Raw genomic sequence first — 26388 nt, 5'->3', positions numbered from 1 at the left:
ATCAAGCGGGGATAAGAATAAAGGTCGAGACAAGGCAGTGAAGCGGTATGAAAGATGGGTAAAACGCCGGTTTATCCGCTCAGGGTTCGTCGTATGAAGCAGACCGCGTGCACCCGACCGTCATATCACCGGGGTTTTTAATGCCTTGTTTCTATGGGGGGTTTGCCGGGACCTCGATGATCGGAGTCATCTTGATGAGCAGGTGCTTGGTCCTTGGTCTCAATGCAGTTAGTCTCCCACGGTTGTTCAAGAGATGGTATCAGTTGTGACTGCTCAATCCCCGGACAGAGTGCTACGACGTTGGAGCAATGCTCTCCTCTTGGGGGTGGATTCTTATAGATACTATACTCGGTTACAACTCAAGAACGGCACCACCTCATGTGGTGTATCACTCCGCCAAAGCGCCGGACCCGTGACGTCAGTGCGCGCGCGTTTTGAAAGGGGTTTGCTGTGAATGCGGGATATCGTCTGCCTTGTCTCACGCAGTTTGTTTGTCGTCACTGGAGTCGTTTATAAGCATATTAAGTCCAAAAAATCACGGGAACGGCTCACGCCGTGTTCAAAATATTCCCAGTAACGCCCTACTTGTGCCGCGCGGAGAAACATCCGGCTACGGTGATAAGGCACAGCGGCAACTTCCGGTGCCGTTCTTAAGTTGTCACCGAGTATAGTCCGTGTACGGTCCATCCAAGCCGGGTCTCGATTGCTTTGATATTAGGTCCTTAACTTTGAATGTTTCCTGTAACAACATCCCAATAAAAGTCTGATCCAATCAGAATGGCTATCCCATCATGAACAACATGCTGACATACTAGGCTTCTTGTGTCGATGAACTTGTCTCGGAGAGCCCCTATCACTGTTTCGTCTGGGAAGGGAATTGGGCGGTTGGAAATTGATTTCACCTCGAGGGCTTCAGCAAAAACAGTAGAGCTGGTTTTCGAGCTGTGCTGGTGCACCCGCACTCTATTGAACGTCTCTCGTATCTTTTTCCCCCCAAAAACGTCTACTGCGAGCATTCCTTGCCCTACTATTGGCCTCGAGGACATACCGTGGCGCCACCTACGAGTGACGTCACTTGTAGGACAGCGAATTGTGTTGTCGTCTGCTACAACACATTTCCCGTGTATGAGGAAGCGTGTTTTTTTTTGTTTTTGTTCTGGCCACCGTCTCACCCGCTCCTTGTGGATTTGATGCAAATTACCAAAAAAGTTGTCTGTAAACCAAATAATTCGGGCAAGCAATCAGCGACTCGCTTGCTCCCGGCGACACCGCCGCGTTTAGGTAGTTGCTACCATCGCGACCCGCAGCCAGCTAACGCCAAGGACGACGCAACTGATGCCGAGAAAATTACGCTGTAAATTCATTATGAAATACTTGTGACGGGACATGTGTGTGCAAGCAAACACCTTGTAACAGCGACGAAAAAGCGTAGCTCACTTATGATCTCACCGCACGAACTGCTCGTATTGCCTGGTAAATGAATGACTACGTGAGAACGGTGATCAGATTGCTTCGCCGCACATGCTTAAAAGTATTGTTATGGTCTGCAGTTTGGCCTAATCAGTGCCTATTTGCCCTACGATGTTTTTATAGTCATGCCCGGATTTGATTAACGATCACTGCCGTAGCCTGTACTCTGCACGGCTGATGTTTACTTTTCGCGACTTGTCCGCAATGTATGAACGGTATGAACGCGAGTTTTTAACGCCTTCGAGCGGGTTCGGACAAGGCTATATTTAGTTTTCATTAGGTGCTTGGCGTGGTAATTTATAATTGCAGCGTGTTTTTTATGTTTACAGTAAGCCGGCAAGCATCAATTTCGGAACTGACGACTGCTCACAGAAGGCGAGGCTGCGTACGAGGCGAAACTCGTCGTTAATGATTTCGGGTAATGGGAGATTTAGAATAGGAGAACCGAGCGTTGGGGGCCCCCAAGAAGTTAGAGGAACCCAAACGCAACACGCGCGTGCGAGACGGGAGGGCCTTCGCCAACAGGGACGCCTCCACGGACAGGCGCGCAGCTGCCGCCGCAATGCCGTCGGGAAAGGGCAACTCTTTGAGCCCCCTCCCTCCGGCAAGAGACTCCAGCAGCGCCGAAGTCACGGAACTTCGCAGCATGGTTGCACAGCTGCAAGATACGGTCAGGGAGCAAAAAAAGATGATCGAGCAGCTCATTGCCTCTGCTAGGCAACAATCAAACAGCAACAATGAGGCGACGAGCACCAATACATGGCAGCTCGGAAAAATACCCCAGCCGGCTTGCTTCACACCTCTGGGAGCAAAGCCGACGACAACCTCTCAACCCCCGGCCAAGATCCGCAAGCGTGCGACGGCCTCAAAGACAGAGGGGAAAGAAATGGACGAAAGCGAAATGTGCGAAGGCGACAGCAACAACGCCAACACTGAAGAAACCCGTCAGTCCGAGGACGAAGGCATCAACTATGGAGTCAGAATCCACAAGCAGGGAAAACGACTCGACAAACTCGCTAATCAAGTTAGGACTCTAAGCGAAAAAATGAACAGCTTTGAACACGGCTTCAGAGAAATGAGACGTGAATTCACCGACTTAAAACAGCTCATCATCGACCAACTCTCTCCTAACGAAGGGTCGCAACACCCGCAACAGCATAGATTAGAAGGCACACCCAAATATGGCTCGTCAACGTAACAGCAATAACCTCACGGTATGGCACTGGAACTCCAATGGCTTCTGGTGCCGCAGGGCACTACTCCAACAACAGATACAATCTATGACCGAACCCCCAGACGTCATTCTAATTCAGGAAACGCACATGGAAGAAACCCCAAAACTCCCTGGATACAACGTCCAAGCAACACCTCCCAGCGCACGACCTGGTGGCAAAGGAGCAGCGCAAGGAGTCTGCACGTTTGTAAGGAAAGGCATCACTCTCATACAGACGGACCGTATCCTCGACAACGACACGGCCCTGGAAATAGGCACTGCAGAAATCGTCATAGGCAGGACGACGAAAGAATCCATCCACATTGCAAACATCTACAGTAACCCTCAGCACCGTAACCAGAGGTTCCGCACGCTTTTTCGCAAAATCAAGCAGAAAGCAGCGGACGCCCCCATCATCATCGCGGGAGACTTTAATTCCCCGCACAAGGAACTAGGTTACCCACGAACAACGGCAAAAGGAAGGCACCTACTGGAAGAGGCTGAAGAGGCTGGGTTCACCTTACTATCGGACCCGCGGCAACCGTCCAGGATCGGTACTTCGACAGTTAGGGACACCACCCCGGACTTAATCTTCACTCATTTCCAAGATAACAGACCAACTACGTGGCGTAATACGGGACTCAACTTAGGTAGCGACCACTGCATACTCGAAATCAAGGTGGCCCTAAGATACTCAAAATCAACTACGTCCACCCGTAGACATCGACTGACCGACTGGAACGCCTTCCGTCAGCAGGAAATTGCCCCTACCATCGACGATCTCGAAGGCTGGACTCGTAACCTCATCGATGCGGCGGAAAGAACGAGCATGGTGGTGGAGGCGGACGAGGCCATTCCCACCATGGACCCCCGCTTAGCCCACATGATCGAAGCAAGACAAGCGTTACAGCGAAGATGGAAGCGCATGAGGCATAACAGAAACTTGCGCAAACGCATTGCTCAGTTAGGACGGGACATCGAAAAATACAGCAGACAGCTATGCGCGCAACAGTGGCATGCCATCTGCAATGAGGCGGACGGCCAAATACACACCGGTCGAACATGGAAGCTACTTAGACACCTGCGCGACGAGACGCAGAGCAAGTCCTATCAACAACACCGACTCTCGCAAATCCTACATGCGGCCATTAAAGAACGCGGCGAAAAGGAGGTGCGCAAACAACTCAACGAGCAATACCTTCCGACCACCGACTCAGTCCGACACCCGGACTACGAGGGCGCAGACAACCCCGAGTTGGATGCAGAGCTGGAGGAATGGGAGATCCGCCGTGCGATTCAAGAGTTAAATTGCAAATCGGCGGCGGGACCAGACCTAGTGCACAACAAAATCCTACGTAACCTAAACGACACTGCAGTCACAGCCCTAACGAACTACTACAACGAGTGCTGGCGCACTGGGATCATACCCAAGCAATGGCGCACAGCAAGAACGGTACTCATACCCAAACCAAACAAGCCTCCGAACATAGGAAACCTCCGCCCAATCTCCCTGACTTCTTGCGCCGGGAAAGTACTTGAACACGTGCTCAACAATCGGTGGCAGCGATACCTAGAAGAGCACAACATCTACCCTGACACAATGCTAGGATTCCGGGCCCGCCTGAGCACACAAGACGCAATGCTGCTCATCCAACAAGACCTGCTCGAGAACCCCAGCAAGGTAGACTGCAGAGCGATTCTTGCACTGGACATCAAGAGTGCATTCGACAACGTTTCGCATGCCGCTATACTATCACAAGTCGAACAGCTCGGACTGGGAAAACGCACCTACAATTACGTACGAGCATTCCTCACCGACAGAACAGCAAGTCTCCACGTTGGGCACCTCCAACTAGAAGAACGGAAGCTGGGAAGTACCGGCGCACCGCAAGGAGCCGTTATTTCCCCTTTCTTATTTAACCTCGTGATGATGCCGGTGGCCAAGCGACTATCCCGCCTTCCACACGTCCGACACACGATCTATGCGGACGATATAACGCTATGGATGGCGGGGGGCACCACTGGTCACATAGAAGCGTCGCTACAGGAAGCGATACAACAAATCGAAGAAGGCCTGCGGGGGACGGGACTTCGATGCTCGCCACAAAAATCTGAGCTTCTGATCCTCCCACCTCTCGGATACTGGCGTAAACCGTCCGCTGCAGATGCAGTCAATGTAACGCTGCAAACAGAGGACGGCTCTCATATCCCCCACGTCAAGAGCACCAGAGTGCTAGGCATGCACATTGATGCGAGCAACGACAACCACACCGCCCTAGATCGACTGTTGACGAAGACGGGAATCGCCACCCGCCTGATCAAGCAGGTCTCTACGAGGAAACATGGAATGAGAGAGGCCAACCTCCTCCGTCTCGTACAGTCATTTGTGGTAAGCCACATATCCTATGTAGGCGCTTTTCACAAGTGGAGACGACATGAAAGGGACAGGATAAACGCGGCGATCAGAAAAGCATACAAGGCGGCACTAGGTCTACTCGGCAGCACTAGTAACGACGCACTTGCACGACTGGGAGTACATAACACGCTGGAAGAGATAAGCGAAGCACAGCGAACGGCGCAACTCAACCGGCTAGCTACCACCAATGCTGGCAGGGAGATCCTCCGAAAGATCGGTCTACGACCGCCACAAGCCGAATCCTACGGACTAGAAACTCCCGCGCACGAACGAATCAACAAAGAGGTAGTACGTAAGCTGGTCATACTACCGCTACCACGCAACGTACACCCAGAACGCAACGAGGAACGCAGACGGGCCAGAGCCAAGGTCCTGATCGAAACTCACGCAGACGACTCGCAAGCAGTCTATGTCGACGCAGCCAAACACCACTGCAAACCGGATATATTTGTCCTGGCAATTATCCGGGCAACGGACGGCCAGACGATCAACGCGTGCAGCATACGTGCCACGTCGGCGGAGCAGGCGGAGGAAGCCGCCATCGCCTTGGCTCTCAGATGCCGACCGGAAGTAACCACGATACTCAGCGATTCTCGCTCAGCCATCACCCACTACAGCAGAGGGTACACTGGAGCCCCGGCTGCCAAGATACTACCCAATGTCAAAACCACCACCACACACCTAAGATGGTTTCCAGCCCACACGGGGACCGTCTCTGGACGCTTCGCCAACCGTAACGAGGAAGCGGACGCCGTCGCGCGTGAGCTCGCGTGCCGCACGACGCCCCCCCGCCCCTCGGAAGCGGAAGAAACGACCACAGCTAACTTCGAACCACTCATGGAATTCGGAGAGATACTCGGCTGGTACCGGGAGACCCGCCGACAACTACCCACGCCTCATCCAGGTTTAAGCAGAAGAGAAGGTGTCCTTCTACGACAACTACAAACCAGGACTGTCCTCACACCGGCACTCGCTCGACATGTGAACCCCGGATTGTTTGCGAGTGTAATGTGCAGTGCATGCGGGGACGGACCGGCTACCTTAGCCCACTTGATGTGGGGGTGTGGTGTTCCCGTGCAGGGGAATACCTGGGACTCGTTTCCACCGGACATTGAACAGTGCGTCACGTCGCCCCATCAGGCGATGCAACTCCAAGCTATCCAGCGGCTCGATGCTGCGTTGGCCCGGCAGAGGCGAACGGAGACTACTCCTAGTAGCCAATGATGAGTCAGGCAACATAGAGGTCTAGCGAGACAGAGGGGTGGCGAAGCCCTGCGCGGCATGACCCACTCCCTCACACGCCGGATAGTGATAATAAAGTCTTGTTCTCTCTCTCTCGCCAACAGCTCGCAGCCGGCTTCCGATGCACGTAATCGGATGTTGGGAACTGTAGGCTTGGCATCGCAGCAGATATTTCATCGCCGTTAGAATTGCGAGTTACAGTCCCTAACAGAACGTTTCACCGCACTGGGAACTCTGTAAGCGCGGTGATTTTCGTTGAAGCGATCGACGATCAAGATACCTGCACGGCCTCTGCCGTTTCTTGCGCGCCAGCATAGCCATCCTTCGGCCGCTCGCCGCACCGTGCGTGAACGTGCCGGCGCTGCCGGGACCGACCTCCACGGCTGGTCGGCGTAAATCGCGGCAGGTATTTGAGCATCGCTTTGAAAACTACAGCTGATGATACTACCTATCAGAATTTTTCATCACACTAACATCCACTCTCACCAATCTGGAACTTCTTTTCCAAGGCTTGTGTGATTTTAAAAAGCGGCGACAAGTTGTTGCTGCCGCGACCTGCGTCGGTTTGAGCCGCACCGTCGGCTGTACGTGTGGGCAGGCACGGCGGGTGCGTGTGCTTCTGGGAGCAGTTAAAGCTTCACGATTTTCTGCTTCATACATTTCTTGCAAACAAGGAAAATCTAAAAACTTCACTCGGCGATCGTCGTAGTCCACATTGTAGATCGGGGAAACAAGCCGCTGCTTACGCTTCGGTCGCATGCGTAATACACCACCACGCTCGTGGTGTTTGCGGATAATCTACCACAGTTGATACTGTTATACAGTCACCATTAGGTCGAACTGCGCTTGACGAGCTGAGAATTACCTTCAAACGAAGGAAATTAACACGAAAATACTTTTAGGACGCGCTTCCTAAGCGAAGTGTCACGCGTTGCAAGCCAACTACGCAGCAAGATAGGAACGGTGATCCTACAAGTGACGTCAAAACGATCGCAGCGCCGGCCTCTCCAGTGGTGGGCCTCGCGGCCAATATCGCAACCTAGCTTCCTGGACGGTCAGTCAAAATGAAGCTGCGTTGACTGGTCAGTTGTACTCGAGTTGCAGCGACTTGCTCGTGAACTTCCTTCCTCAGGTCTTGGTTGCACAATGAAGAGGCATGTCGCCACGAGCAGTGCTGACAGACGGTTTTTCTCTTGCATTGTCTAGCAAGATGGCCTTGGGTCCAGCAACGAAAGCAGCGTCCCTCTCGAGAAAGGCACACTTTTTTCTCTTCTAAAGTTACCGATTCAGAGAAGCAAGAGGCCGAGTCATGCGTGGACGAGCAAAACGTGCATTTCCTCGTTCCAGATGTAGTGCTGTGCAGGGATGCTACGGATGACAGCTGAGGACATGTAGGCTGCTGCTGCGAATTGGTCTCTTCTAACTCGTAGTTCGACGTAATCAGTGTGTCAGGGTTCGGAGCGGACGCACACACACACACACCAAATCCTGATCGACCGTCCACCTTTATTCCACATCGCTCCGTCCCGACGCGTCTTCCCCACACTCCCCCCTTGCGTCCCGCTCCCTCCTTCCCCGTGCACCCAGCGCCATCTCTCCGCGCTCCGACGCACTTCTCCTTCCCCGTGCACCTAGTGCCATCTCTCCGCGCTCCGACGCACTACCTGCTCCTAACAGGTCTCCCCCCCCTAAAACGTGAACCACTGGGCAATGAGAGTTCATTCGCGCCATGGTAAAGGGCCAACTGATCAGCATGGGCAATGCCACAGGAACGTCCGTTGAAGCAGTCCTTGAGGAGAAAGTCATTTGCACCCACACATTTCGCAACGCGGAATGGCCCACGCTTCCGAGGCGCGAGTTTGGCCGAGAAGCCCGTGGCTGCATTACTCAAGACATGGTTGTCGCGGAGCACAAGATCACCCTCCTGTATTGTGGTGGGCTTCCTGTGGCAGTCGTAGTTCCTCTTTTGGGCCTGCCTTGCAGCGTCTTGGGGAACTCTTGTGAACTCGAGAACTTCCGTAAGGCTCTTGGTGACCTCAGCAGCGAAGGCACGATGAGCTGATGCTGGTGGTTCTGTGTCGTCCTTTGCTTGGGCTTGCTCCCACGGTGTCCGCAATTCACGGCCATAGCACAGGAATGCTGGGGTGTACCCCGTGACGACGCTTTCCGCTGTGCGCATGGCGAAAGCGATCTCCGGAATGTGGCGGTCCCAGTGTTTATGGTCCGAGCAGTAGGCCCGGAGGCACTCCTTGACGGTTCCATTGTGGCGCTCCACCATTTGTCCAGCCGGGCGATAGGGCACCGTGTGGCGGTCTGTGATGCCCCAGTGCTTCAGAAGACCTCGCCAGAGGTTGCTCACAGAGGGTTTCCCGTTGTCGCTGGAAATGGCGACTGGTGTGCCGTGCCTGCAAAAAACTTGCACCATGCATTCCACCACTTGCTGGCTGGTGGCCGAGCGTAGAGGGAAAAGCTCAATGAATGTGGTGAACTTGTCAATGGCCACCAGCAGGTACTTGTGCCGGCGAGGCTTAGGTGGCAAGGGTCCAATGATGTCTACACTGAGCTCCTCCATAGGTGCGGTGGCCGACTGGCTGCTCATAAGGCCCTCTGGTTTCTGACGGCGGGCCTTTGTGCGCTGGCAGACAGGGCAACACCTCACATATCGGGACACATCGGCCCGCATACCCAGCCAGACAAAGCGTGCAGACACACGCTGCAGCGTCTTGAAAAACCCTGCATGGCCACTAGTCGGGTGGTCATGTGCCATCCTGAGTGCCAGCTGGTGGAGGGAAGTGGGCAGCCACGGTACCTTCCTATTGCCTCTGAGTTGCACCAGTTTGTCTCCAACTCTGTAGATTCCGCCAAGTCCTCAATAAGGCGCCGGTGCGCTGCGTCATCAGGGAAGGTGTTACTCTGCACGGCCTTCTTCAGGTCAGCCAACATGGGGTCCCTGGCCTGTTCCTGGGCAAGGTGGTCTGCATCGCTGAGCTGGACAGCGTCGTCTGTTGCGGTCACTACCACAGATTCCTCGAAACTGATCTGCGGCTCGGGTTCACGTGCGGCAATGGGGAACAGTTGCTCTGCCAGAGATGGGACTGGGGCATCTGGGTATTGGGTGGGTGCCCTGCTAAGAGCATCGGCTGGGATGTTTGCCAGCCCTCGCCGTTGGCGAATTTTGCAGTTGAAACCCTGCAGTCGCAGAACCCAGCGCTTGACTCTAGGGGAGGCCTGGTCGTTGCTGAACATCCACGACAGCGAGGAATGGTCGCAGTGCACTTCGAAGTGCGTAAAATCCAAATACGGCCTGAATTTGTCCACTGCCCACACAACCGCCAAGCACTCCCATTCTTGAACCGTATACCGCCGCTCAGCCTCCGTCAAAACCCTGCTTATGAAGGACACTGGTCGCAGCTCGTTCTCGGCTGTTTGCAGAAGGACCGCTGCTATGCCTGCCTGGCTAGCATCTGTCTCAACCACGAAGGGTCTGTTCAGGTCCGGCAAACTCACCACCACATCGTTGGCCAGGCAGCTTTTAAGGGCAGAAAAAGCCTCACCCTGCTCGTGAGTCCACTTCCACTGTTGGCCCTTCTTCAGGAGGTTTGTGAGCGGGCGGGCGGTGATGGAGAATCGAGGAATGAAGGCCCGGTAGTACCCGGCCAGCCCCAGGAAGGCCTGGAGCTGCTTGATGGTCTGAGGCTGCGGGTATGCCAGGACTGCAAGTACCTTTTTCTCATCAGGCCTGCATTGACCCGGGGAGATCACATGACCCAGGAAATTCAACGACTGCCGACAGACCTGCGCCCTGGCCGGGTTGATGGTAAGCCCTGCGGCTTTGATGCGGCGTAGCACCTCTTCAACATGCAGGAGGTGGCTTTCAAGCGTCTCGGAGTAGACAAGGACATCGTCCAAGAAGGCCATGGCAAATTTGTGGTTCACCCCCTCCAGCACTGTGTCCATCAGTGTTTGGAAGGTTGCTGGGCCACCTGCCATACCAAAGGGCATTCTGGTGAATTCAAATGTGCCCTGGTGGCAGATGAGAGCAGTTTTCTCAATGTCCTCGTCGCAGACAGGGATCTGGAAGAAGCCCTGCGAGAGGTCGAAGCTGGAAAACCATCTAGCTCGCCCCAGCTGCGCCAGTAGCCAGTCCGTTCTGGGCATCGGATAAGCTGGCACCTTTGTGCGCGCGTTGAGTGAACGATAGTCCACGGCCAGGCGGTAGCCTCCAGACTTCTTTTCCACCAACACTGGTGCACTTGCGTAGCGGCCACGGGTGCGACGAATGAGGCCCTGTGCCATGAGGTCGTCAATGCAGCCATCCATTATTGCCTGCTTCTTGGAATTTACGGGTCGCAGTTTGCAGCGTACAGGGGGGCTGTCCCCGGTGTCGATGTGGTGCTCAACGAGGGTTGTGCAGCCAGGAGTTTCTGTAAAAATGCTGCTGACATTCCTCAGCACCTGCTGCATACGAGGGTCCAGGTCTCGTGCCCAACTTGGGACGCTGCCGTCTCCGGTCTGCACAGTGTCTGCAGCTGCCCCCATGGATTCGTCTGCTTGCTCGTAACGGGACTCCACCGCCGCTGCTTCCTCCAAGGAACCCTGCCCGAACAGACTGTGCAGACAATAGGAGTCCTCTTCCACTTGGGCAACTTGTTTCCTCTCCTCCCGTCTTGCAAAAGGCACCACACACTGCGGGTCAGTGCCAACGGTCCATCCCCCTAGCGCCACATGCAGCGACATGCCAGTTGCAGTCAAAAAGTCTCTGCCCAGGACAACATCACGGCAAAGATCAGGAACGTAGATAAAGCGCTGTCGTCGGTTGCTGGCTCCCCAGTAGATCTTGCTCTTCAAAGAGGATGAGGCCTTGAACCAACCTGGAGCCAGCAGCTTGTGCCGCCGCCATCGCCGCGGAGCCCAGGAGACTGACACTAGACCCTGTGTCGAGGAGCGCCTGGGAGGTAGTAGACCCTATACGGACGTCCAACAGGGGTTCCCTACTGCCAGCTGTTGTCGCTACCTGTAGCGCGCCTTTGTAGATGCTCGCCGGGCCAGCACCTACCACCCGTCGTTTCCCGGGCACTGAGCTTGGAAATGTCCCGGCTGCCGGCATCGGAAGCGCAGCGGCGGAGGCCCCAGCCGGCGGTTGGTTGGGCAGTTGCGAGCGATGTGCCCGAATCCCCCACAGCGATGACGTTGCGTGGGATGTCCACTTTGTGGTCGCCATTGCGGTGTGGGGGGAAACGGTGCCGCCAGCGTCGGCAACGCAGCGCTCCCGCGGAACTGGTCGCGGAGGTACGCCGGCTGGAGCGCTGCTGGGTGAAGCGGCCAGCCGTGGCCCGTTGGCTGCACCAGTGACGTGGGAAAGGCGGACGCCGCAGCGGTGAAGGGGGCCGGGAGAGTTTGGCCACATGTGTTGCTCACGGTAGGGCAGAAGGCCAGGTCCCGGGCGACTTGGCTGCCTGGCGGAGGTGGCGGCCTGTATTGATATCGGCCCCAGGCTCGCTCAGTGAGCTCGTCGGCCGCCTTGGCCAGCTCCGCAAGGGCCGCGAAACTCTTCCCCTCAGCCAACTCCTGCAGCTGCGGGTGCATTTGCCGCACTACGCGGTTTACTTTCTCCGACTCTGGAACTTCTTCGCCGATGCGCTCGTAGTAGGCCGCGATCGTGTATATAAATTCCTTTAGATTTTCTTCGGGGTGCTAAGTACGCTGGTCTAGTTCCTCCTTCAGCCTCCGTTTGGCATCGACGGACGAGAATTCGGCCACAAAGGCGGTCTTAAAGGCGTCCCACTCTGCAAACCCACCAACGAATTGCCACCACAACTTCGCGCTCTCCTCGAGCGCCGCGGGCACAACGTGGGTGAGGCGCTTCTCCGCAGCCACTCCAGAGATGATACAAAAAGTCTCTAGCCGCTCCAGAAACTCTTCGGGCGACTGCAAGTCGCGGAATCCAGAGTAGCGCGGAAGCTGCGACGGCGCCGGCTTGGGTGCGCAATCGTGGGCGACGGGTGTTGCAGCTGCCGCGTCGATGCGGGCAGCGGGCATTGGCGCCGCCATTACCCGCTCCCTCACGACCGCCGCCACTTGCTCACGCTCCAACGGAGATCCGCCAGTCTGGCGTAGAAGTTCTTCCACCGCCGCTTGAAGGCCCGGAATCGCGTTGAGGTCCATGACCCCGGACGGGCCCCCACTTGTCAGGGTTCGGAGCGAACGCACACACACACACCAAATCCTGATCGACCATCCACCTTTATTCCACACCGCTCCGTCCCGACGCGTCTTCCCCACACTCCCCCCTTGCGTCCCGCTCCCTCCTTCCCCGTGCACCTAGCGCCATCTCTCCGCTCTCCGACGCACTACCTGCTCCTAACAAGTGTCATCGCCTCCCATCATTCAAGTCATGAGAGCTGCTCAAAGTTCTTCTCGTGTACGTCAATTTGTTGCGACGAATCATCGTTCGTGGTGGTCGTCATGGCCATCTTTGACCACTGATGAAATCTGAGCACAAGATCTGGAGGCAGTGTCCGGAGCAGAATCTCTCGAAGCATGGAGGCTTTTAGGCTTCTGCAATGAACTTGAACACGGTCATACAAGTTTCGCAATCTCTCTATGTCTGAGGATGAAGCGACCGGTTTTATTTCGATTAGGGCTTGCATGCGGTCTTTCACAAGGAGCGCCTCATCTTCAAACCGTTGTTTTAATATCGGTATCGCGTCCTTGTAGCATTCCTCGGTCGGAGGCATTCCTGACGTTGCGGAAGCAGCTTTTCCAGATAAAAGGTTGACTAAGTACTGGAATTTTCCCGTAGGGCGAAGTTCGGGGTTCGTGTGGATCGCACTCTCAAACTGGTTCCAGAATTGGAGCCAGTTTTGTCGATCTCCATCGCATTTAGCCAATCCAAGGGTTGGTAGCTTCGTTCGCGTGGCTTGTCCGAGAAGGTGTAATACCAGACTCGCCGCTCCGATGGCCTCGGGGCCGAAAGCGAAGCTCCGCCATAATTTGGACGGTTCTGTCGTTGAAGGCTGCTTCAGCAGATGTCTCTGCTGGAACGAGGTCGTCGGTGGTGTCCAGATAAATATCCTCGTTCAGCTTTTGGATCTGTCGAAAGAGAAATTCGGTCCGCTCCAGAGAGACAGCCATATCCATCTGTGTGGTGAGGTTTCCAGTGCGGAGGCCTTCTTCGACGTTCCGAACGATGCCATCCAGCTTCTCCCGCAGTGTGTCTCGTCGCCGTAGCTTCCTTTCAATGGAGGTCCCAAGGATCTGGTCCGCCGGAGCAGGAGTCGTCGTAATCAGGTAGCGGTCGCGGTGCTCGTCATCTCCGACGTCAATTCCCGGGTTTTGGCGCCAAATTGTGGGAATCTAAGCCCAAGGGACGAAGAACTCCATGAAACGAAGAGCGACCTTGCAGATCGGAACGACCTTTTTTGAAGACGGATGAAGCGGCTCAAGTGAGCCGCCCGCGCGATGACCGGCACCGATAATGATAATGTCATCGGTGCAGCAGCGATGATGATAGCAAAGTTTCTACAAAATGCTTTTTACAATACAATACAGTGCCTTTTGATGCGAAAGTTTGCAGACTGGTAGAAAACTGGTCGTTGATGCTGAGAATGACATTTTTGAAAAAGGATTTTTTTGGCCGCTTTTTTGGTTCCAAAGACCCATCTGCCCCCGGAAATGACAACTCTGGCTGAAAGAGGGCAGTGGTTCTGCTGGTCTCCTTGCCAGGGTTGGGGTACCAGAGGGGCGTGGTGTCGCCCTGCTTATTACAGCCAGTGTGCGTGTTTCAGGGGCCTGGACAACGTGTGGATCTGCAAGCCGTGGAACCTGGCCCGCAGCCTAGACACGCACGTGACCGACAACCTCAGCTACATCCTGCGACTGCCCTCCACGGGACCCAAGGTGAGCGGGGCCCCCTGGTGCGGGTGGACGCGATCGATCGCCCAAGCTCGACTCGGCGTGCAGCGAAAGGAACTCGTCGGGGCACTCGAGCCCGCTTGCGTGCTTCGAAGGCCAACACCTGACGATACTTGTTGACAACTTCTTTGTCGCTACATTGTATTTGCATCCCTTTCTTCCCGCTCGTTTCCTAGTCTTGCAGCGCGAATTGCTCCGACCGACTTCGTTTGTACTGCACCACGTTTGCGTCCCTTGCGTCGCTTTTGTTCCTCCGTCTAACGCAGAAAATTGCGTCGGCAAGCAGACTGGCACATGCCGCAGCATCCCTAGAATCTGCGTTCGGCAGGGTTGGTGCGCACTCGTTCTGGTCACGGGCCATCACATTCAGATGTCGCACGGCACACACTATTCCACAACTTTTACGCCTAGTTTTGTGGCCAAACCCCCGAGTGGGCATGTGCCACAAAGGAACATTACCGAGAGTTTTTGTGTAAGTGCTCGCCATGTGCTGTTTCCCAGAGGGCGCCACCATATCACTTGAGAGCGCTGTTTCTGACTGTATTTGCACCTGGCTTGTTCTTGTTGCGGTTGGAAGTTGTCGTTTCACGAAACGTTGGGTATGCTCGACAAACAGGGTCACATAACGCAGTGTCGCTTACACCAATCCACCAGTGTCGTGTGAGACAATCCCAAAGCGTTGGCCTCCGCTGCAGCTATAGGTGGTATTCATTAAAAAAGTTTAGCTGTCAGTTTCATCTCCTGGCAACACTGGAAACGGCCACAGACATGGCGTGGCTTGGGCCACTGCGGCCGCATGCTGAAGAAAAAAAAAACACCGGCGTGCGTTGTCTGCTCCGTTTCAACCCAATTCTCAACCGTGGTGTTCTTAATCGCACTCACACTGGAATCGAGGCATTACTTTGTGTTCGGTGGGGAAGAGTTTGTTAACGCGCAACACAGTCATGTGCTTAGCACGGACAAGTACCGCCATCCCGCGGAGCCCGACGTAACCAGTGACAGCACACTCACACGGTTGCCTGCATGCGTGCCTCACCAGTGAATGCAAGCAATAACAAGCACAGTGCGCGCAGTACCAACAGCAGTACACATCGGTACTTCTATGCTTACGTGTGCTTTCGTAACTTCCACTGTTTGTCCCACCATTCTTGCTGACAAAAAGAATGTGCCCTAAATTTAAGGGCAGATAGCTTGTTAGACAAGCTTATAAGCCCTGCCTAACTTGCGTTTGCTTTTGCCGCCCTCCGCCGATCGCAGAGCTGGATGGTATGATATCATAGGTTCTGTTGCGGGAAATGAGGTAGTGGGTCACATGGCCATTCCCTTTTTTCCTAATTATATAGCTTATTTGAGCAAAGTTTACGTTAAAAGTTGGTTAGTATGACTATAATGGGGCAACCTTTCGAATTAACCAAACTTGTGTTTTGTCTGCATGGCCCATTTAACTCTTTCGCTACCGCGCCTATTCAAAATCGTGCAATTTGAACGATACCTTGGAAGCCCCTTTTTATAGCGTTCCTGGCGTTTCTCGAACTAGTAAAGCTGTTTGGAGTTAGCTCAGAAAATGCCCTTTAAAAATCAGTTTTGTTTTCATTTTTGCAACAAAAACATGATATTTGACGCGCGTTTGCATCACCTTGGTGTGGAAAAGGGGCGTGGTCATCGCGCATCACTGCTACCAACGAAGAATGCGTGCCGCTCGTAATTACTCTGCATCAGCGTTTGGGTTTTGTTATTGGGGCATGAATGGTGAATCAGAAGATGATTTTCAATCGTCAGGTTTACTGGGACAGTAATAATTCCGAAAATCGGCTGAAAATATCAAACAGTGCCTGTTTTCAAAGTTACTTTATGATGTTAGGCTGTTTTATTGCCTTTGTGCACATTGTTCTAAGTTGTACTGTATGTAGTTCTGCTTACAACAGTTTACGGCAGTTTCAGTTTCCTTTCCGCATCACGAAATTCATATTTGTCGCTGCTACGCAGCTACCCAACGTCAAGCCTACCTGCCATGGCGCCTTGAACGTCCGCTCCTAATCGTCGAAAAACGCATGCCACTTTTAATTTCACCCCACCCTAACCAGATTTCTGCGATAAGAATTTCTGATGCAAGTCAAAAGATAACATCCAGTCGCCAGATATCAGTTCCGATGAGGAGAGCGCTTCGAAACAGCCTTATACCCCGGCTACACTAGGGTCCGAATGTCATTCGAACCAAATGTCATTTGGCTCAAATGGGGGGCTTCGAATGCCATTCAGAATCGCCCTCCGCACTGCACTACAATTACGATGGCATTTGAAAGCTTTCACCATTGCTCGCCGTGCTGTAGTGGCGCTGTTGTCGCCCCGTTCCGTTTTTGTACAATAATACAACAATCAAATTTAGGAGCACTCGAAGGCAGTAAAATGATATCAAATTAGAAGTGACACCAGTTTTGATTCTAATGTGGTGGCTGTCTTCTATAGTTTATTTTCTTTTCGCGACTGACCCACTGGTTTTGATAGTATGAAAATTAAAAATGTTGATTTCATATTTTAAGTAAATGAGCAGTAAACAAAGTTCCACAAACAAAAATATTTTGTTTGTTTTACGTACGGAAGTATTATATTTTTTATTGCCAATCGGAGACGCTGTGTGCGAGAGTGCTAGAAATGGCATTTGAAATCCCAAATGTCTCTCTCGGTACTCATTTGGCTCGAATGTCATTTGAGCCGAATGACGTTTCAAAACCTAGTGTGACAGCACAACTTGACATTCGAGTCAAATGACATTTGGTTCAAATGACATTCGGACGCTAGTGTAGCAGGGTTATTACACACCGCCAGATGTTCGCCTGCCAGTTTTGTTTCCATACGAGGGTATATCTTGAGGTCCAGTGTTGCTCCTTAGTTGAACTGTCTATTCGGACGGAATCTCCAATAAGTTTTGTACTGTTTCATTTTAAAAGTGTTAGGTGGCGCTGCAACAACGGAGGAGGTTTGTAGTGCTGATCTTGTTTATCGTGCAACAGCTGGTCGGCCAAAGTTTGCAGTGCACGGTTCTAGCGCATCGCACCTCATTCCTGCAAGCAAGGCTACAATAGCTAGTGAGAAGATGATAATAACGCTCAACTTTATGTTTTGAGAGACAACTGACAGTGAACGTCCACAAGCATCAACCACGGAGTTTCGTTTTGAACTACATACATGTTTATCTGCATCGCGTGCATGTCCCAAATACTGTGCCTGCCGCAAATGCAAAGTCAGTCATCGAAAAGATGCTTTTACTTTACTTGGGAACAAATTGCTGCCTCTGATAACGTCAGAACGCCGGATTTCTTCGAGGGAACCATCCGAAATCGCACGTTTTGAAATGGAGGTTGGGCTTCACTGCATGGTACCGGCACCACGCGTGCTGACATTTTTTTTATGTATCTGGCGAATTGTTCCACGCAAGCCAACATTTTTCTCTAGGACGTGTTTTTGAAATGTTTCCCTACAAATTGTCAGTTCGAAATTTTTTCTATATTGGGGGTTATACACAACTCCTTTTTTATCATTTTCTTCAACAACTTGACGAAAATTTCGATTTTGATATTTTTTTCGCAACTGTGATGTATGAAAACATTTCAGATACCGGTGTTGCTGGAAAAGGCGTTAAATAATCAGTGTTTTGTGTTCCTGTAATTACTGCCTAACCAATTTTTGTAGCAGAAAGAAAAATGTTTTCTTGGAATCCTAAAAATCGGTCGATTTTCTCGTGATAACGAAAGAGTGAAGGGGGCACATTCAACTTTGGGATCGAAAAATTGCCCAAAGAAGCATTTTTTTTTTGTATCGCTTTTCTCTTGATTTGCACAGTTTTTTTTTATCCGAAAATTCTGTATTTGCAACAGTAACAGGTACTTGTAAAAGCCATAGAGGCTCAATTTCAACAAAAAAATAACAATTTTTTCATAATTCCCCACTTGTTTGCCACGAGTGGTATCGCAGTGACAGGAAATTCTCGGAGAGGCACATCCCAGCATGTAACGCAGCTAGGAAGATAATTTCTTTTGCACTGTGAAGCTTAATGTTTAACCTATCCAATAAGGGAAGCAAACTTTGCATTTTCTGTCTCGGTAGTAGTTCAATATTTTTTTTTAATTTGGTTAGCAGGAGTACTTAAAACATGGAAGTTAGCATTGATGTCAACTTGTACGTGGTCGCAAAAGAAAAATTCTGCTTCTGACATTTCGTTACAACTTGTGGTATATATTCAGGCCTTGCTGGTAATTTTCTGTTGAAAATTTTTTTAGCTATCGTTCTCAAGAACAATCAGGAAAGTCAGGAAAGGTGTTTAGTTAATTCAGAAACCATGCACCTAACATCGAAACTAATTTGATATTGGAAATCAGCTCAAGAAATTGAACAAGCCTATTAAGTTCGTAAAAAAAGTTGGTAAGACCAGTGTGCTACTTATGCACACTGCTGCAAGGTCGGCAAGGATCATGTTTATAAAACACACTTGATTGGTGGCACAAAAGGCACTCTTTCACATTTTGAAGTGGTTTTCGGTGCACAATGAGGACTCCAAGTTTGACATTGCTGGAAAAAAAAAAGAAAAGGCGATGGTTATAAGCGGTCACATACAGGGTGGTGCGACGATAATTGGAACACTTCAAAAATTTTTCCTGAGCGAACCGTTGCTCTGTTCGCGCTCAAACTTCACACGAAGGTCGCATTTTGTGGTCTATTTTGTTTGACACAGGGAACAACGACGGCACTTACCTGTTTATCCTGAAAATAAATAAAAACGATTTTCGCCTATGGGAAAATGGCGGCTGATTTGGGCGTGCGAGCCAGCGCAAGTTGATGTTGGGACAAAGGCGCCACCTGGGGTATGCAGAGCGAAACGCACGTTTGGGATTCACGGTAGGAAGGAGCCAAATGGTGCAGCAGACAATCAGAAAATGCGCCTAGGAAGGAGCCGAATGAGCTATCGGACGACCAGAACACCCGCTTTCACATTTTCTGATCGCCTGCTACACGTTTTGGCTAATTCCTACCGGGGATCCCGAACGAGCGTTTCGCTCTGCATACCCCAGGTGGCGCCGTCATTCCAACATCAACTTGCGCTGGCTCGCACGTCCAAATCAGCCGCCATTTTCCTATAGGCGAAAATCATTTTTATTTATTTTCAGGATAAACAGGTAAGTGCCGTCGTTGTTCCCGGTGTCAAACAAAATAGACCACAAAATGCGACCTTCGTGTGAAGTTTGAGCGCGAACAGAGCGGCGGTTCGCTCCGGAAAAATTTTTGAAGTGTTCCAATTATCGTCGCACCACCCTTTATAGGAAGGGAGCGCATTTTTGGACGAAGGGAAACGATCTTCAGTAGAGGGAGATACTCTGAGGCTTGGTACTTTACAGTACCAGTACAGTACCAGTAAATGTACATTACCTTTCCAGTACAGTACCTTTCACTTTCCCAGGGTGCCACCGCTGCCAGCGGCGTGTTTCCAGAGCTGTCGCACTCTTCCTGACCCAGGTGGCGTGCAAGTACGTGTCGGAGCCCGTGCTGTACCCCCGGGAGGGCGTGGGCCTGGTCAAGTTTGACTTCCGCTACGTGGTGCTGCTGCAGAGCGTGCAGCCCTTGCGCCTGTACGCCTACCGCCACTTCTGGCTGCGCTTCGCCAACAAGTGAGCGGGCTGGGGGGAGGAGTCCCCTGTCACCGACTCCTTGTAGGGGCATTGCATGCGCATCCCGCCTGGACGCTGCCTCAACGTTGCAGCACCAACTGGGGCTTCAAAGCGCACCAGGAACGGGGGCAGTGGACAGAAGAGACGCTCACTTGGGTGCTCTTACACTTTTTACACGGTGTACCGACTAGTATCTCCTGAAATAATTTTATTCTTTTTTAATATTTTTATATTTACACTTTTTTCTATCTTTTTCTGTAGTTTTCTTACGAAGTTCTTACATTCAAATTTTTTCATGGTTCTATCGTCAGTGTTGAAGTAAAACTTGGTATTAGATGTCAAAGAATGTATAATTAGCTGCATTTTGGTATATGCTAAGGCAGGAGGGTGCCTTTGCTTTATGAAACAAAAAATTTGTACCGAGACCTACCTTTTTCATCACTTTTTCCGGCGGTCCCGAAAGAGTTAACTAAACTCTGTGAAACCTGTCAGTCTTGCTGCTTTTTCCCCACTGATTTCAAATATGCCATTATTTTTTGAGTCAGTCAATTAGTTACCAAGATAATTAGAGCTAATTAGCCATTTTTGGAGGAACAGTGGACAAAGCAGTGTGAGCCATAGAACTGAAATCTTTATCTTTTCCAATACAGTTAAATCTCGATGTAACGAACTTCAATGTAACGAAACCCTCGATGTAACGAACCACGGAATTTTTTGTAACTTCAAGTGTATGCACACCATGTATTTTCACCCTCTGTGTAACGAAGTCCCGTTTGCCGGAATTTCAATGTAACGAGGTTTCATGGAGAACGAGGCACGATATTTCAGGGGAGACGCGGGTCTTGGAATCCCGAAATTTGGCCAAAAACCCGATTTTTAGAAATCGCCATTTTCGGAAAGTAGAGCTATTTTTCTACCGGTTAGCAAAATATCCAGACCCAGGAGTACGTATTTGAGCCATAATATCAATTTATAGCACCGACGCCCGCTAAAATCGGCCAAGATTCGACGCGAAAATAGCATTTTTTCGACGACTCGCCCCTCGGGTTCTACATGCGCCACGGCGTCCATCTTGGTCTCATTCGAAAGCGCGTATTTTCATTTTCAATTCCCCGCCAGAACGACTGCGTTTCGTCCGTTGGTTGCGAGTAAAACCGGGGTAGAAAAGAGACGGATCGCGCCGCCTAATTGGTTACTGACTGCACGTGACCGCAGGGCGCAACCTCATTGGCTGGGCGCCGTGGGTCGTCTGCTCGGCACTCTCTTCACAGGGCAACGGCTCATGTATTCGTCTATGCGTGGACCGGCAAAAGCCCCGCATGGCGTAAAAATAAAGTAAAGATGTCTATCGATAACAGAAAGGAAGAACAGGCATTATTAAAAGCGCCTGAAATACGATTTTCTGCTCCTGTGACGACGACTTATCGCGAGAACGGCGCCGAGACGGAGGTAGGCTTAGCGCCCGCGCGGGCTGCCGAGACGATAGCGTAGCGATATGATTACGCCTGCGGGGGCACTAAGGTGCGTCTATCTTTCGATCAGCAGCAAATAGAAAGAAAAGAAATGATAAATTGGAGGATGCCGCATGCCGACGTCGCAAGGGAAGTGTGTTCATTCTGTTATCAACGATGCTGCGGCGGTTCGGCCCGCACTCCGGCGCGCGCTTCCTCGTCGGCAGGTTACCATATAGATGAGCGATTTGAGAATTATAAGTGTTCGCACTGTGCACAATGTGCGTTGGTGACGTGATATTCGAGTAGATTAAACCGAGAACGTGGTTATCCCACCTAGCCAAGCACATGCACGTTACAGAACAGTGGCGGGCATTCCGTTACCAGCCCCTTCGCTGCAACTCACTTCACGCGATGCAAATCCGATTTGATTGCTAATAATGAAGCAGTAACATAACAAAATAGCGTTTACAACTGTGGTGCACACTCGGCACCTCAGCCCTAGTCGCCAAAGAGAGACGGCGCGATGCCAACAGCATAAAAATTGAAGCAACGTTCTGGCTTTGCTTTTGTTCAGTTTTTCTGCCAGGTGCCATCTGTAGACAGAGGATTTTATAATTTTCCCACCAACTGATTTCAGCAAACTTGGTATGCTCGTGTTGAGCGAAACGTGAGCTACATTCTAGAACTTTTCTTTTTTTCATATGCTCAATAGATAAAACTGTCACTTGTAGTAAAACTTCAACTGCGATTTTCTCAGCTTCCCTTTTTTTGCATATGTGCCTAGCCTTACAGGGGTTTTGAGGTAGTTTTTTTCAAAGGATTTCTACAAGTCTTATACCGTTGAATTCGGGATAAAATGAACTGCATGCTGAAGCTATTTTAATTGGCTCATTTTGCCTAAAATAAATGTTATGAGTAATAATTATAGGTCATTAAGTTTTCAGAAAACTGTACTTGGCATAATTAGATTAATTCTATCCAATCAACTATCCTTACAGGAATATAAATAGCTTCAGCATGCATGGCAGGTCTCAAGCTACACATCCATACCATTTATTTAAAAAAAAAATTGAATAAAAAGTTCCTTAAAGGCCCGTAAGAAATTACTTAATTAGGCTCCAGTGTTTTCTTTATAACTCAAAAAATAATTCTACCACTTGAAAACTAATTACTAGGGGTGTGCGAATATTCGAAACTTCGAATAATCGATTCGAATTTTTTGGTATTCGATTCGATTCGAACGACACTTTTATTGTTCGAAATATTCGAACCACCCAAAACTAAAAAAAAAAAAAAAAATCAGAGCGTGTCTGTATCGGTGTTATTTGCAGTGGACTCTCGTTGATACGATTCTGGGGGTGCGAATTTCGGGATGATACGAATTTCCGAAAAGTCCCGGCGAAATTGCATCGTTTGCAATGGGAAAAATTTCGGCTGTTACGAACGGACCTGCGCGGCCCGGCGGAAGGTACGAACGAGCCGGCGAGGCATCCGACTGCTGAACGAGCAAGTGACGGCTCTCGCTCCCCTGTTTGTCACTCTTTCTCCAGAAACGGCCGGGCTGTTGTTTTCTGCTCGCGAAAACGCTCTGCGCACGCCCAACGCGCTGACACCGCCGCGAAACCACCCCCACGCTGCGCGCGGCGCGGCCGGCGACGTCAACATGGCGTCGGCTCCAGCCGCGATTTGGCGCAGGCGCTCGAGCGACCGCTTCTAACCGCTCTTTAAAATGCGGCTCAAGGGAGACACGAAGTTGCTTGTCCGGTAAAGGAGCTAATAATTCATGCGATAACAGTACTATAAAACATCATCCGCGCCGCTAGTGAAAGCGCCCAAAAAATATTTGCCGGGGTGCTAAGCCTAACCGTCTCTGGCGGAGCCAAGCCGGCTGTCTCGATCTCATCGCAAGTAGTCATGCTCCTCCATTCTGCCGCGCGCGTACTGCGTCATTTTCTGACCGAGGTAGGCGCTACCACGGGCGCGAAATCGTCGATGTGGGCGTGAAAATACAGCGCTCGCAGAGCCGAGGCGAGCGAATCGCGTGCAAAACTGCACCATGCGGTTCACGCTTGGCTGTTGCGGCGTGTAGCGAGCTTGGGCACACCGAGTGAGGAGACGAGCGCGAAGCTTTACGTGCTCCAGAAAGGACTGCTTTGCGACACAGGGGTTAAAAAAAAGCAGAAAAATCACGAATTTCTTCACGCAAAAGTAGGAAAAGAAATAAACGAAAACTTTTTTCAGCGCTAAATTTTTTGGTCTGTGTTGGTTCATACGAATTTCGGATGATACGAATATTTTTCGCAGTCCCGCGAGATTAGTATAATCAAGATTTTACTGTATCAGCGCGCGGCAATGTGCACGGGCTCGGGCATGCCAGCTACTAGTGTCTCAAGTGAGCGGCTGTTTTCGATATCTGGTAAAGTGGTGACGAGCAGGAGGTTGTCACTGCTCCCCGAACATGTCGAGCAGTTAACCTTTCTCCATGTTAACATTTAAGTGAGTGCAGACCTTAATCTGTTGAGTGCAATGGTATTGTGTAATTCCTAATTTTACTTTGTGCGATTTGTTGTGCAATAAAGTTGCAGTTTTTGTGTCTCTAGATGGTGAAAACATTAATTTTACAAACAACCATAAGTATTCGTATTCGAAAAATATTCGAAAAATATTCGATTCGATTCGAACTTTGTTTTTATTATTCGAATTCGCTTCGAAATTAAAAAAATGATATTCGCACACCCCTACTAGTAATTACACATTTGAAATGAGGAAGACAAAACACACATGCACAGTGATTTTCATTATCACAGACCAATTAATAAAAAAGTTCATTTCAAGACCCACGTCTCCCCTTAAGTTGTAGAAGTAGATTTTGGGAGACGCAAGCGCCGAAATGGGGTCCCAGTAAAACGCGAACGGCGACACGGGTCGCCCAATGCCGCGGATGCAGCCAGCCACGGAGTCTTTGATTAAGTCCCTTGCCTACAAACTGCATGGCGTGCATACACGGCTGGCGCACTGTTTCTGTCAGAGCTTAATCGTCTACGGCTTAATCGGCATCAGCGTGAACCGCACGCAGCGTTTTCTCCCTGCAAAAACGCAAAACGCGCCCCGCAACCCACAGGCGCGCTGACGCAGCCGCGGAGACCACCTGCGCGATGCGGGTAGCTCCAGCGACTGCTTCTAACTTCTCGCTGAAACGCAACTCGAGGGGCATATGAGAGGGGCGTGCGAGAAAAAAAGCGGATAACGTGGGCGAAATTTTCATTGTAAAACGTGACACGCGCCGCTTACGAAAGCGGCCATCAAATATCATCCGCGGTGGTAAGCCTAAGCCGCCGCCGCCGCCGCCGCAAGCCGCCGCTTTGCACTTCGTTCGAGTTCGCGCATGCTTATTGGGTTTCGTCGTCCCAGCAAGCAGAGAGAGAGAGAGAAAAGACTTTATTGACTAGTAACGGTCCGGTGGCGCCGATGGCATCATCCGGGCCAGCCCTAGGAGCTTCAGGTCAGGCGTCCGGCGCCCGGCGCTCGGCCCCAAGGGGCTCGCGCCGCCTACCCGCTGCCTCTCCAGGGCCTCCCGGACGCACTGGACAACTAATTTCTGGGTGTTGTAGTCTGACGAGGTGATAGCTCTTCGCACTGTCACTGGTAGCTGTCGGATGCTTGAGGGTGCGGGGTCTTGGGGTGTGCACTGTAGTATGTGGGCCAGCGTGCCGCGAGTGGCGCGGCAGACGGTACACGCGGATGTCTCGTAGATTGCGGGGGCTATGTGGCGGCCCAGTACTGGTGTGAGCACAGAGTCTGTCTGTATTTGGCGATAGAGGGTCCCCTCGCTTCGAGTGAGGTTGGGGTGTGGGGCCGGGAACCGTCTCCTGGTGTCTCGGTACCACCGTAGTATGGTGCCATAGTCTTCTAGTGGTGTAGGTAGCAAGTAGGGCGCATCTTCATGGGATCTCCGTCCGGGATTCAGGGGCGTGGGGGGAGACCTCGCCTGGGGGGCCGCCCGACTGGTGAGTTCGCGAGCAACCCGGTCCGCAGTGATGTTGTGGTTGCGGGCGCGGTCTACCCCGGGGGCCTGCTCCTCGTGTGCGGGGAACCATTGCAGTCTCAAGGGTCGGGTGGTAGAGCCTGGAGCGTTGCTGAGAATTCGTGCCGCGATTGCCGCCACAGCGTTGGTACCGTAGTTGCGTATGGCCGATTTTGAGTCACTGAGGATGACTGCGCAGCCGGGGTCGGTTGCGGCGAGGGCGATGGCGATTTCTTCTGCTTGCGCCGGTGTACTTGCTCGGAAGCTGGCCGCGGTGACTGTGACGCCCGTGGTCGCTGTCACGACCGCTGCCGCGTACTGCCCGGGTCTGGCGTGGTATGCGGCCACGTCTACGTATCGTGCACTCTCGTCGTTGGCATACAGTGTACTGAGGGCTCTAGCCCGGGCTTTCCTGCGAGCGTCGTGGATGCCCGGGTGCATGTTCTTCGGAATGGGCGCGATGTGCAGGCGGCGAATGAAGACCGGGGGTAGGGGTTGTGCTGGCGGTGGGGGATCGTAGAGAGGGTGGAGTCCTGCTTTGTCGAGGATGTGGCGACCGGTGGGCGTGCTTGAGAGGCGATTTAGCTGGTTCATGCGTTGGGCTTCAGCAATCTCGGCGAGTGTGTTGTGCACACCCAGCTCAAGGAGGCGGTCCGTTCTAGTGCATCTGTACAGTCCTAGGCTCTCGCGGTATGCCTGGCGGAGGGCCGCGTCTATGCGTTGGGTCTCCGCCGCCGTCCAGTTGTGGTAGGCCGCGACATATGCAACGTGGCTGACCACGAACGCTTGGACTAGCCGTAGTGCACTGGCCTCCGGCATCCCAGCGTGGCGTGTGGCGACTTTGTGGATGAGCGTCATTGCCGCAGTGACCTTGCGTAAAAGCCGTTGCACCGTGTGCGAGTTGGCGCCGTTAGCTTGTATGTGCATGCCGAGCACGCGCAGCATGTCCTTTCGTGGTATGGCGCTCCCGTCCGCCGTGTGGAGGTTGATGTTGG

At 51.9% G+C, this 26388-nt stretch overlaps 1 protein-coding gene across 1 annotated transcript in view; it reads left to right on the top strand.

Annotated features, from left to right (window-relative positions):
• The window catches only part of Ttll12 (Tubulin tyrosine ligase-like 12), a 118332-nt gene that overhangs the window by 56049 nt on the left and 35895 nt on the right, over positions 1 to 26388 (top strand). The window contains exons 10-11 of the mRNA XM_077672775.1: positions 14129 to 14240; positions 19764 to 19915. Coding sequence (XP_077528901.1) covers positions 14129 to 14240; positions 19764 to 19915 — 264 coding nt within the window. The remainder of the gene's footprint in view (positions 1 to 14128; positions 14241 to 19763; positions 19916 to 26388) is intronic.

This window comes from Haemaphysalis longicornis, unplaced genomic scaffold (genome assembly GCF_048455015.1).
Source record: "Haemaphysalis longicornis isolate Haplotype H1 unplaced genomic scaffold, Haemaphysalis longicornis Haplotype H1 scaffold_6, whole genome shotgun sequence".
In the NCBI taxonomy this organism is placed as follows: Eukaryota; Metazoa; Arthropoda; class Arachnida; order Ixodida; family Ixodidae; genus Haemaphysalis; species Haemaphysalis longicornis.
This window is presented reverse-complemented; position numbering and strand designations above follow the sequence as displayed.